The 12,678-nt window shown below is 41.0% G+C and overlaps 1 protein-coding gene across 5 annotated transcripts in view; it reads right to left on the bottom strand.

Moving 5' to 3' along the window:
* UGGT1 (UDP-glucose glycoprotein glucosyltransferase 1) overlaps positions 1-12,045 on the bottom strand; it is a 41,161-nt gene extending 29,116 nt beyond the window's left edge. For 2 of the 5 annotated variants that reach the window (XM_027899301.1, XM_027899305.1), the window contains exons 1-12: positions 10,783-11,601; positions 9,965-10,100; positions 9,620-9,755; positions 7,955-8,037; positions 7,277-7,407; positions 6,336-6,448; positions 4,996-5,170; positions 3,603-3,699; positions 2,936-3,014; positions 2,633-2,733; positions 1,748-1,847; positions 606-666 (exon numbers count right to left, since the gene is read on the bottom strand). In XM_027899301.1, coding sequence (XP_027755102.1) covers positions 606-666; positions 1,748-1,847; positions 2,633-2,733; positions 2,936-3,014; positions 3,603-3,699; positions 4,996-5,170; positions 6,336-6,448; positions 7,277-7,407; positions 7,955-8,037; positions 9,620-9,744 — 1,065 coding nt within the window. In that variant the 5' untranslated portion in view covers positions 9,745-9,755; positions 9,965-10,100; positions 10,783-11,601. Of the gene's footprint in view, positions 1-605; positions 667-1,747; positions 1,848-2,632; positions 2,734-2,935; positions 3,015-3,602; positions 3,700-4,995; positions 5,171-6,335; positions 6,449-7,276; positions 7,408-7,954; positions 8,038-9,619; positions 9,759-9,964; positions 10,101-10,782; positions 11,602-11,635; positions 11,849-11,921; positions 11,942-11,973 lie in introns of those variants that run through there. The other 3 variants (XM_027899302.1, XM_027899303.1, XM_027899304.1) reach the window with 3 other exon arrangements.
* Positions 12,046-12,678: the final 633 nt, after the last annotated feature.

Below are 12,678 nucleotides of genomic sequence, written 5' to 3'. Positions count from 1 at the left end.
AGTATGCAACTTAGCTGTCAAAACACTGCTGCAAACACCAGAGCCTACTCAGAGACCTCCAGGGGCGCCTCACAGCCTTGGGGGGTTTATGATTCTGTTTCAAAGCACATGGAGAATTAGCTGGTGAATTTCATCCCTTCAGTAGTTTCACTCTCAAAGCACCAACACTGAAACCATTTTCTCCACATAGTATGAATCACTCCAAAGCCTTGGCAGGTTTGAATTCATTCTGTGACTCTTCATTGCAAACACTGATGAATACAGGTATCACCTAAGCATCACCTCCAACTGGGTAATAAGAACTAATTTTTTTCTGCATCCTTAAAACTGTAAGAAAATGCTTAATATATCAGTTTTTCAAGCAACAGTTTTTTAACAAGTGTAGTATTTTCATATTTGAGCAAACAAAGTAAATTATGCTCCTAATCCATGTTTGAAAGTCCACCATTTCTTTTCTGAAAGGCACATTACAAAGTTGTGTGTGAAAATACTGGTCATTATCTTGAACAACACATAAACTTTTAAACAGAATCATTATTTTCAAAGCTTGAATTTCTATTAAAACATAAGTGCAAAGTCACTATGTTACTTTCTGGAAGCATTACCTTTTGGTTCTCTTCAATTTCTGCTCTGAGTTCTGAAGAAACAACAGTTTTTGTGATGGCTCTACAAAAACAAAAACATCATGCTGTGAATCATCTTTCTGAGTACCTACTCATCCTACCTATTGTACTTTACATATGAATATAGTTAATCCTCTAATACAAAGAGCTGAAATCAGAAGCACTGGCACTTTGTGATACTAGTAAACAGTAGGATGGAGCATTATTCTTAAAAGCATACAATTCAGCAGCACAAAAAATGTTAACCACACACCACCTCTCAGTGTCTAATTTCACACTAACCACAATAAGAGTGAGCAGCTGCCAGAAAAAGGCAGAGGTGGAGGCTGGCAGCACAAAATAGGGGGATTTCACTCCACAAGGTGGGTTCCCATTCCTTTCCTTACTTTGGATCTAGTAATTGCATCATCACAGAATGGGCAAGTACAGCCCATAGATCAGATGAAAAACACAGTAAGAGTGCAATGCCAGCCTTAAGAAGATCTAAACAGCACTTTAATATCAGTTAGTGGGAAATAAGACCAGAAATCAGTTTCTTTTTACTCTCATCTCGGGTGTATCTCACCTATTAAAAAATGAGGAGCTCCTGTAATATCAACTTCCCAATCCAGGCCATGGAATTTATCACGAGATATTTCTCGACTGGTTGGGCAGACCAGATTATGACTGAATTTTCTGACACTGATTTGAATATGCTAAAGACAGTCACCGGCAAAATGCAAAAACCAGTAGATTTGCACATCAGCCTCTGACGTGAGACTGTTTGGCCAAGAGGATCCCAGAGAAGTGGGATAATGTGAATGGATAAACATTAAAGCCACCAAAGAGAAAACACATTCAATAAATTCTTGAGGACTTGATGCAATAGGCTCAGAAACATTTCACAACAAAAGAGCACAGGCAATTCTGGCAAATTTTCCACCAGTCCACATCAGCTGCCATGCAAAATAAACACTTTAAGATCCTCTTTGTAACTGTAGGCTGAAGAACTGCATAAACATTCCCCAGTGTTTGCTTCCAGCTAAATGAAAAGCCTGACATTAACCCAACCAATGCTGCCTGTCTCGGGTTCTGCTCAGAAAAAAAGAGTGAGAAAACTTCCTAGAATTCATAATTAAAGTTACCTGGCCTTTGTAGGAAAGTTCTGACTGAGATCTTTCATGACCATGAGAGCATCCACGGGGGGAGCAGTCAAAATGCGAGCAGCAGTTTGAAAACTCAAATCTTAGAAGTGAAAAAACAGAAGTCAAGAACTCAAAACTGAAAACAAGGAAATGCAGAGGCATCATCACTTTAGGTTTCAACTTTTTTGCCTGTAGATACCTTTTTTTAAAATATCATCTTCTTTGTATTCAACTTCTACCTGTTGCCTTGAAATAAGTAACCCTTTCAAACTGAACCAGTGCATGCTGCCTACAGGTTGCTCCAATGAGTCCAGACCAGCACTCTTTTTTTTGGCTGTGGTGGGAGAATCTGCCCTTCCATTTGATCTAGGTACATTCCCTGTGGTTACCACTTATGTTCAGCCTTTCAAATTACTCTTTTTGAGAGGATGAAAGATCTCTCCACAGGCCTCTGCAGATGTTTTCCAGGGAAAAAGTCCAGAGGTGCATGCAGGTGATTTTGAAAGACAGTTTTCCTCTGGTCTTGAGAAATCTCAGCTTTCTACACCAATAATCTGATCATGGAAAGAAATTTTAATTCCTTTTCCTTCCTGCATTTAGTGGACCATACAAGCAGCCAGTCTAAGAGCAGGTGGTTCACTGTACTTCACACTATAGAAAGCAATCCTCATGTCAGGAGTCCTGTGAAACAATGTTTCTAAAAGCTATTTCAACAGGACTCTACAAAAAAAGGCACTTTAAAAAAATCCACTATTTCCCAATGCAGAAATTTACAGTCAAACTCTGTCAGTTGTACCACCAGCAAGCTCGATTGTGCAGAACACGAGAAGATAAATTTACATTGGGTTTCTGTAGACCAGTACTGAAAGCCTTCATCCACATTACCTTGTAGCTGCCATACTTTCAAAGGTGCCATTTCATTGGTGCTTTCCACGAGGTGTTTTCTGAGCTCCTTCAGCTCTTCTGTCAAGTCAGGATACAGCTGCCTAAAAGGGTACAAGGGTCAAACAAACTCCTGTGGTTTCCCATAAGCAAGTCTGCTGCTAATTCAAAGAAACTACCATATGGAAAGATGCTGCTAACACACCTGGGTAACTCAGACATGCAAAAAATAATAACAAAGCAAAGGATCAGCACCTCTGCAGCAAGTGTTTAACAAAAGACCAACCACTTACAACTGAGTTTTACCTTAGTTTTCCAAAGAGAAATCCTTGCACTTCATCAATAGGGTCATTTTCATCTATGACTGTGGCATTCACATCTGTGCCTATAAACACACAGAGAACACCACTAGCACCAAGCTGTTCAGAAACAGAAAAGCAGGAAAATCTGGAAGGGTTTTATGTGTATGTGCACGTGTAAATAAAAAATATATATACATGTTACCCTATCAAAGTAGTTTTGGCAGTGCATGAGACTGGAAAACACAGATCAGTCCTCTAAAAGCAAAAAAAAGATGCAGAATTCTAAGTTTTGTCTTCCCAAAAAAAACCAAGAACAGGAAAGATTCTGCTGTCAGGATGGGTAAGTTAAGACAAATTAAGGTAAAGAAATTATTTGACACCAGCAGAGAATGGCTGGCTCTCTGGTAAAATATTAGTTGCATTAATAGTGCTATTACTAGATCTGTTCCAGAGCCATGACTTTATTGTGCCCAGCATTTCACAGAGGCAGAAGACAAGTGCCAAGGTAAAGATATATTTAAATAGGGAACATGCTCCCAAAAGTCATTTCAGAGCTAAGGAAAGAAGAATACCTGCAAGTCAAACAAACAGTCATTCAGAGCAAAATAAATATAAAATTATCTTTGCAAAATGAAAATGCTCACATTAAAATACTTAAAGCAGTAATTCACCTTTCACCTGTGTATCATCCTTGGCCTTATATTCTGTACTTTTAATAGCCAGTTCTACACCATAGCCAGAGAGGTAGACTTTTTCTTTGCTGGGATTCTGGAAGGAAAAGCAAACAGTATGATATTACCACTCTTTGTTCTGATGTGCAGGTTAAAAGCTGCCACTTCCCAACGCTAGGAGATCTCAGGTTGGTACACATTTCAGACATAACTGGTGGTGAGAAACAAACACAGTGATTCCGTGATTCTGCAGTAACATACTCTAATCATTATATTTCCTATTGTATTTCAAACACTTTTTGAAGTTCAGCAAGCACAAATTATCTCTATGAACCAAAAGCCATCAAAACACACAAAGAGGAACACAAAACAATGTTTTCAGAATACAGTGTGTGAGCCAAGTAGAGCTGGATAGATTCCTGTCACCAAATCAGAGAGAAGGGGGAAAGGAACTTCAGCTGTGAAGTTCAAAAATGAAACATTCACTGGAAAATTATCACGGAGAAAAACAAGAAATAAAACTATGAGTAGGCAGAGATACATAATTAGGTCTGACTAATGAGAAAAACATGATCACTTGTTGAAGTATTTTGAAGTAAACAGGAGTCACATAACAGTACCAAGATCTAATGTGTAATACACTTAATTTTGAACACACTGATAAACAAATTCCTTTTATAAAAGGAATGTGGTGTATCCAATGTATTACTTTATTGATTGAAAGTGCAAGTAATGTTAAAAGTGAACCAGCCAATGCTTTTTTTTTTTTGCATTCAAACCCTGGCTGCTACACTGCAGGTTTAGGTAACATTTAGTAATATTCAGGAAACAAGTCAAATAATCTGTTCCTCAGAGCTTTTGAAATGTAGTTTTAAGAACTAATCCAGTGGCCATGAGCAATTTAGTGGAGGAAGATGGAAACCAGGATAAACTGCATGAGGAATGGTGAGCAGTTCTGTAACAAAACTGCTACAGAAGCAATGCCTTTCTTTTGAAAGTAGCATCTTACTATTAATCCCTGCTTTGCCCATCAAATAACTAAGTAGCCTGACTATGACAGATCTGGCTGTTTCCTATGATCTGATATAGGCAGAGAAACATTTTTTTTTTTACATTAAAGTCCCGAATTAATCAAGTTTAATTCTGGATGTGTGAAATCAAATGATGCTCTTACTTAAACAATCAGGAGATTTAAATTTATTCTGTATTCCTCAGCTATAAAAACCAGAACTTTGAGTATTCCAAATAAATACTTTGAATATTCCAAATAAATGCAGCAGCACACTATTTCAAGTTAAAGGGAACAAACTTGGGCCAGTTTTCTTTTTTAAAGCCCGGGCCAGTTACTCTTTCAAATTCAAATACTTCTGTTAAAATGCACAAATATACTTACAGCAATGTAGTGTCTGAGGACATAGGTGATTTCTCCTGCCTCAGCCTTTGCCACAAGCCTCCTGTGGTGTCTGTAGAACTGCTCTGAGCCAATCTCAGCATAAAGGATGACAACAGGACTTTCGGGGTTTGACGCTGGGTACTTGTGGTCCCCCTTGAACAGAAATGGCTTTGGCCTAAGAGGAGACAGTGAAGATTGCCCAGTGTGATTCACAGCCTTTCCTCACTCAGGGCAAGATGGACATTTGTTTCTCCTGCTTAATCACTATTCCTGTTTTCACTGAATACATGCATCAAGATAATCCCAGATATTATCAAGGCTGGCAACACTTGCTGCATGTCGACAATGTTTTGTTAAAACTGAACATATGAAAGTGAAACAAGTAACTAAGAGCTATTTTGAATCTAATATGATCCTTATTTTAAAAATGAACCATTTCCCTTAAATTTCCAATTAACTTTCTCCCCTCCAACCCCCCTGGTTCATAAATTCTGTATGACAAATTAAAAAAGCTGATACAACAAACGTTCTAGGAACACAAATTCATTTGAACTTGGCTTAGTAAACAAAAAGAAAGGGACTATTTTTAACTCCTGTCTTTATATTTTGTCTAAAATACAATGAAATATTTAAAATATTCCCAGTGAATCGACAGAATAGCATGTGAGCTATAGATGTCATATGTTTGCACATTGACAAAAACTCTTTATGCTTAAAAAAGCCCAAACTACCAAGATTATTATGAGGACAAGCTGACATTTAAGGGCTTGGGTTGGTTTTGGTTTGTTACTTTGTTTTGTTTTCTAAAGAGGTATTACAGCTTCTTTTTGTCACAATCAAGTTCTGCTCACACAGAGAAATCTGAATTTGAAATACACATTGTGTGGCAATGCTTTTCTTTGTTAATGCTGAGGAAAATTATACAGAGAAAAAAAAGACTGTGCATGCTTCCAGCCATTCATGAAACAATCTGTTACGTTAACTCTCATTTTAATATGCAGCCCAGCTCCTTCTATTCTCTCTACATACTGAAGGCTTTACACTCTCCTGAGAATTCCTACTGTCCTTCAACAATTTCAAGCTGATCCAGGATTTGTTTCCAATTTTTCCTGTGCACATTCCTCCTAGCAGAATATCAAAGAGGAAGGGATAAGAAAACAATCATTGCAATCTGGATTAGTACAAAATAAGAGACTACCACTCCTTTGCAAGCAATGGACAGGATAAATCAATACTGAAGCAAGTAGAAACTACTGGTTTATCTGGTTTATTACAATGTCTTCACAGCAGTAAGTCTAAATTTTAAGAGCTAATTCAGTGATAGGAAATTAAGCAAATACCTGTCTGAGGCTGCCTGTAAAAGGTTTCCAAGAGAGTCAAATTCACATGTCTTCTCCCCATGCACAACAAAAAACAGGGTACAGCCCTTTGGTGGAGGTTCATCTGCTGCTATCTGTATAAAATATTTGCAATAATGTAGGTTGAATAAGTGAAAATATAATAAAATTCACTTAGAATAAGTGAAAATTATAACAGTGTAGCTGTGCAGTAATCGGTATTATTTGATTTCTTATATTCCAAACTAGTATTTTTTCCATGCTTGTGACATAATTCAAATGCAAGGTGAAATTGCAAAACTGAGAGTTAAGCCTTATTTCCCAGTCTGTTACTATTGACTGTAATGACAGTTCCAGCAGAAAGCAAGGTTTGCCACTGGAGGGGGTTTGGTTGAGGTATTTTGCATTACACATCACAAACCTCCGTGTTTGTTGAATATCAAACAACAAAATGATTCCAGATAAAAAAGCAAGATGTTTTATAGCATTAACTAAATAAAGCACATTGCAATGAACTATATAATACCCTGAGCTCAAAAAAGCCTCAGAATAAACTGAACTTCCATTTATGAGTTTTAATCATGAGAGATATATTTTAAGGGATTATTATCTTCAAGTAAGTACAGCTGAACAACAGGAACAGCAGCAGCATTACAAGTACCAATGGAGCCGTAGGGATTTCCCTTATAAAAATCTTCACACAATTATTAGTGCAGCAGGCACAAAGATATGCAGACATGTCAAAATCCTAATTGTTAATCTACTCCAGACAAAAATTCGGCCCCCCCACGCAATTCATATATCCATCTGCTCTGCAGGCCAGGTGTATGGAGCAATCTCTCAGTCAGGGCTTTCATACTCTCAAATGTCTCCTTCCACAGCTTGCTCCTTTCTTGGCCCTTAGGCAAAGCTCTGCACATCATTTGAGCATTTCCTGTACTAACCTGTTGAAAAGCTTGAACAGTTGCAGAATAAGAGCGCAAAGACAAGGAAAATTTCAGCAAATTCTGCTGCAAAGGTGACAGAGTCTGGCAGGCAACTCTCAGCATTTCCTGGTAGGAAGAAGAATCGCTTCCTGCAAAGTCAAAGTATAAACAGTTATCGTCCTATACCCTATTCTCATTGAAGATGGACCTTCCACCTCATGATTTATACTAACATGGGCTAACTAGTCCATGAAATTAATCATAAATATGCACATGACTGATCCTCCTCAATTTTCATTACAACTGTTCTACAGATAGATGAGAGTGGACGTCAATACAGACTCATGAGAGTAAACTTAAAGACATTCCTGAGGATGCAAACACAGGTTGGGGAGGAGGGAAACAGTTAAGAGCTCCCATTTAATTTCAGTTGAGAAGCAGTAACACAAAGAAAAGGTATTTACAATATTTTATATTTTGTGTTGAAAAAGAAACTGGCAAGCAAAACATTTCACACCCATCCAGTAGAGCTTTTGTCAAAGTGATATCCAAAAGCCTTGAGCATACTGCAGCAAAAAATGTTACTGAAATAAGCATTTTAAAAGTCAAATGAGGAGTAACACAATGGAAGACCAAACATTGTTGTTTATTTTTCAACTCTCAGTCAGCATCAAGAAAAAGACTACGAAAACTTACCATACTGTTCAGATGTCTTAATATTCTCACTGGCTTCCACAAAATTCCAGAATTTTTCTTGACCTTCTTCTGACAAAAACTCACTGAGTAAGAAGAGAAGTTAGCTAGATCTATGCATTTTCTGTCAAGTTACAAATGTAATACATTGTAAAGCTTTACAGAAAGTTTGGTCCTACCATCTATTCACCTCTATCAGAAAACCGTGTTATTGGAAAAAGCAGTGCAGGAAAGCTAAAACCAAACACAACACACCTCAACAAATAATAGCTGCAGACCAGGACAAACACACAGCACATGAAACCACCCTGTAAGGCACCTTCTGATCTCTCAAAGACCGCTAACGGGCAGCAGTGCCCACCATGGGAGATCTCCTCCCTCATGCATTTCTTTGCTAGCTCTCTTTTATGAGAAATATTCATTTTTTATTATTTTGCTGTAATAAGCTGTAAATTACTGGAACTATCAGTTTTGGTGGGGTTTCTTGTTTGTTTCTTCATAAATCAGCAGAAGGAGAAGTCAGATCTTTGTGATTAGGTTGGTATACAATGTTAGATAGCAAAACTAATTTTCAAAACGTTGCTAACAACAAATACTGTATCATGTCTAAACATGTAACATGCTGGATGCTATGACAGAAGGTTTGGAGCCCACTGGCTGCCACAGTGACCTGTGTGTTCTGACCCAAGGTGCCAAGTGCTGCTTTAACACCTGGCTAACAAATTGCAGTGCTGGGCTAAGTACACTGAACAGCAGGAATGATTTTACACTGCAGTGCTGCATCATGCTGCAGTTCATCCCAGGTGAACAATCCTACCTATCCAAAGTATTTCAATACAATGGATATCGTATTCAATGGATATTGGATTCACATGTGCCCTTGGTGTAATATTTTGATTGTCTGCTTACTGTTCCACACTGTCTTAGTGTGAGCTTTTCCCCAACAAATGTCTCACAGTGTGAGGATATTTAAATCCTGGCATGAACACCTGCACTTCTCATTTCACTGCTTAAGGAACTTTCAGTCTTCAGTTTCAACAAAGAAGGTTACAGAAAAGTAATTTCATTTAGGACACACCAGTCCTCTGACCCCAAGCCCTGCCTGTGTGAAGGAAACCCAGCAATGCTCCATTTTCACACGAAGCAATCTGCAGGAACACAGACAGCATTCCATATTTGGCAACACCCTTAAGTGACACAAAATTAAGCACATGCAAGCATACTCTTAAACAAAGTCCTATTTTGCATTGGTATCTCCAAAGTAAAATATAAAAAAATTAAATGAAGGGGACTTCGAAAGTGCTAAGCAGACTGGCAGTGAAAAGCAGCATTTTGCTCTCTTTTTTATAGCATCTTTAAGAAAAAAACCCAAAACTTTAATACCATAGAAGAAATCTCCCCAGGATGACCTGAACAACTCTTGCCAAAGCAGCTGACTTTATAGGATGCACAACTCACACAAAGTTACTCAAGCTTTACTGAGCTAAACATACACAAGCAGCAGCAAATAACTTACAATCAATGCTGAAGGAAAATACCTTTTGCTATGGAATCTTACAAGACCATGTTAAACCTCTCTAGAGTACAAAGTGCCACATAACAAAGAGAAACATTATTTTATCCTATAAGCATATTCTGATCAGTCAACAAAAGTCACAATGCACTTACCTTGTTTCAAGGAGTAAAGGAGTTGAAGGCCACTTTGTAGTTAGAGATGTTGTCACAGCCTTAGAATCTCCTTTTACAAGAGAAGAGCTGAAGCAGATTCCAAGAACTGCAATAAGTATTCCCATTTTATAGAAGCCTGAAAATGATGAAGAAAAATGTTTTGGTTTCATTGTCTCTTTTTATAAATACAGAATCTCACATACCCGAATATATTAGGACATTTTGAGGTTCAGTGGCCCATTTAATGCAAACTGCACATACTTCAAACTGGGTGAAAAACCAACCCACCGTTCATGTCATGGGAGGTAGAGTCACACCTTGCATTTGCAGCAGCCAAGTACTAACCAGTGTCAGATAAAGCAGGCAAGGAGGAGGTTCCCTCGTCAGCCCTTTAGGTTCTGCTGGGCACAGCGGACTGCTTCTCTGGGGAATGAAGAAACAAGCATTTCCTGGATGCACTAAGCACCACCGATTTTAGAAGCTGAAAAATGAATGAAATAATGAAAACAGACTCAAATGATACAATTCACTGCGAGAAATAAGATAAAAATAATGAAAAAAATAGGCCATTTCTTTAGTGTCCTTCATGGGTACTTTCATGCTTTGTGTTCTCTGAGCTATACAGCAAGCAGCACACAGCTGAGTGGAGTTTCCCTGCCCACAACTCTTACACTTATGGAAGATCTGAATTCTCCTGTTGGCTTTTCATTCGAGTCTCCAAAACCTCAAGTTTTTCACCCTCTCTGACTCGACTATATTTACGACACACCCAATATGCACCCAAATACTTATTTCTTCATGGTTATTTTTCTGGATAACTCATTTTCCATTTTGCCCCCGCAAGTGAAAAAACATCCCACACCAAAACCCAGGTATATCACACCCACTAACCTGCCTGGATCTCTAACTCATGCTTCTTTTTCATGATGATCTCAATGTAAAAAAGTGTTATATATCAGTAGCTCTAAGCTCCTCTTGTATATATACACAGATAAAAAAAACCTGAATCCTCTTCCCTTAAAAAATTTACATTCCTCCAGCACAAGTTCCCCAGCAATCACTCAGCCATTGTTCTCTTTCTCAGGATTAAGCCAGAAATGCCTGCTGTGATATCCAAAGAGCAGCTTGCTCAGCTGCACTCAACAGTTTGTTTTTTGCCACACCTGGGAAGGAGGCAGATGGCATCACAGAATGGTCACAGCCATCGCTCCCTGTGTGCAGAGGGGGAAGTTCAGCCAATATTTGTAGAGTGAAACCTCGGCCTCTGCCAAGCGCAACTAAACCCCACAGTTTGCAGTTCCTCCCAGAGTCGGGTCCTTCTTATTCACTGCAAATCATAAACACAGAAATTATTATAATGAACTGTGTTTTCTCAGCTAAAGCGGCTGTGCTGCTCTCTCGTGCCTTCTTTCCCATTCTGGGAAAGTCTGTAATAAAAGCCTTTTTCTGTATGAAACAGGAAAGAAACCAAAGTACACATTTGTCACCTGACACCTGTTTAACGAATTGAAACCCTGCACATTAGAAATGAATAACAGCCTCGAATAATGACAGCCATAAAACAAAGGAAAGTCCGAAATCTCGAATTAACATATGCCATGAAAAAAGAGGTAAGAGGCACGGGAATGAACCGTGTGACACGAGGAGATCCAGCTGTGCTCTATGCCAGGTGACAAAGCATATCCCAATCTGAATTACAATACTGCAAAGTGGAGTTTTCACACTTAGTTTGAAAGTATTATTTTTTCTCCTATATTTTTCTTACAACTACTCAGTTTAAAATACTTCTGGAAACTTGGGCAGCCGGCTTTGGGGAAAGCAATAAATCACCCCACAGCCGCAGGCAGCGCTCTCTGCCATGCCCTGTCAGGTCAGCGAGTGGCAAAGATCAGCGCACGGCAAAGATCTCTGGTAACCGCGATTGCTGAGAGCCCGGATCGTTCTGTGAGCACGTCCTGTAAAAGTGCTCGTGTTGCCGTGCTAGGGGTCAACCAAAACTAAAACATGGCGATTAACTGGTTAGTCCACGAGTAGGAACCCCTTGTTCCAGCCGGCGGTCGGCAGTGAGCTCTCTCTGCAGTGCTGAACAGACGCGCAGCAGCTCCGAGCCGCCGAGGGCTCAGTGCACGCCTTGAATCCGGGCCGTCAGATCCTTAATGGTGCGGGGAATTAACCGCGAGCGCGGCCTCCGCCGCTCGCCGGTCCCGCTACACCCGTGCGCCCGCAGACCGACCGAGCCCCGCGGGGCCCTGCGGGCCCCGAGCCCCTGCACAGCGCCCCGAGGGGGGCGGCCCCGGGCCCTCCCCGCCACCGCCGCTCCCTCCCGGCCCCCGCGGGCCGCCCGGTAACCGCACCTGCCCCGCGGCCGCCGCTCCCTCCCGGCTGCCGCCGCTTCCGCTTCCGCTGCCGGGCCAGAGGCGCCGCGGCGCCGCAGTGGCGGCGGGGCCGGGCTGGGCCGGCGGGGGGACGGCGGCACCCGCGCCCTCCCCTTAGAGAGCCGGACAGCCTCGGCCCTGGGTGACGGCCCTGGTAACTGAGGGGCCGTCTCCAGGACCTCGGTGCAGTCTCAGTTTAAAGAGGTAACGCCGGAGGCAAAGGTGGGGTCCGTGTCTCCGCCTTCGGCGCGTCCATTAGCGGTCGGTAGCCTGCACTGCTGAAAGGACACCCTGTACCCAAAGAGCTGCTTCTTTCACTTGCTCTTTCATTTACAGTGTAAACTAAAAGAAGCGTACGGCAGATTAAAAACCGGTCATTTATCTTCTCTGTGCCTCTCACAGCTCTCCATCAGAGCTCCCTCTGAGCTGTCCCTCTCGCAGCCCGAAGAAGCCAACTCCCCTTAGCCATTCTCTGAGCGCTCTGTGCCCAGCTGCCCCTGCCGCGTCCTCGGAGCGCTCTGTAGTGTCACTGTGGGCTTTCTGAGTCACACGGATGGGGCACCAGAACTGGGATCTCAGGCAAGACATGTAGAGCCTGAATAAAGCCGGGAGTACAAATAGTCGAAGTAAGTTGGGCAAGGGTGAGGGAGTGTCACAGGAGCTGAGCCACAGGACAGCTGGCTG

Source organism: Empidonax traillii, unplaced genomic scaffold (genome assembly GCF_003031625.1).
Source record: "Empidonax traillii isolate 1590-97213 ecotype Southwest subspecies unplaced genomic scaffold, ASM303162v1 scaffold657:size717538, whole genome shotgun sequence".
Taxonomy (NCBI): Eukaryota; Metazoa; Chordata; class Aves; order Passeriformes; family Tyrannidae; genus Empidonax; species Empidonax traillii.
The sequence above is the reverse complement of the archived record's forward strand: the minus strand, read 5'-3'. Positions and strand labels throughout refer to the sequence as shown.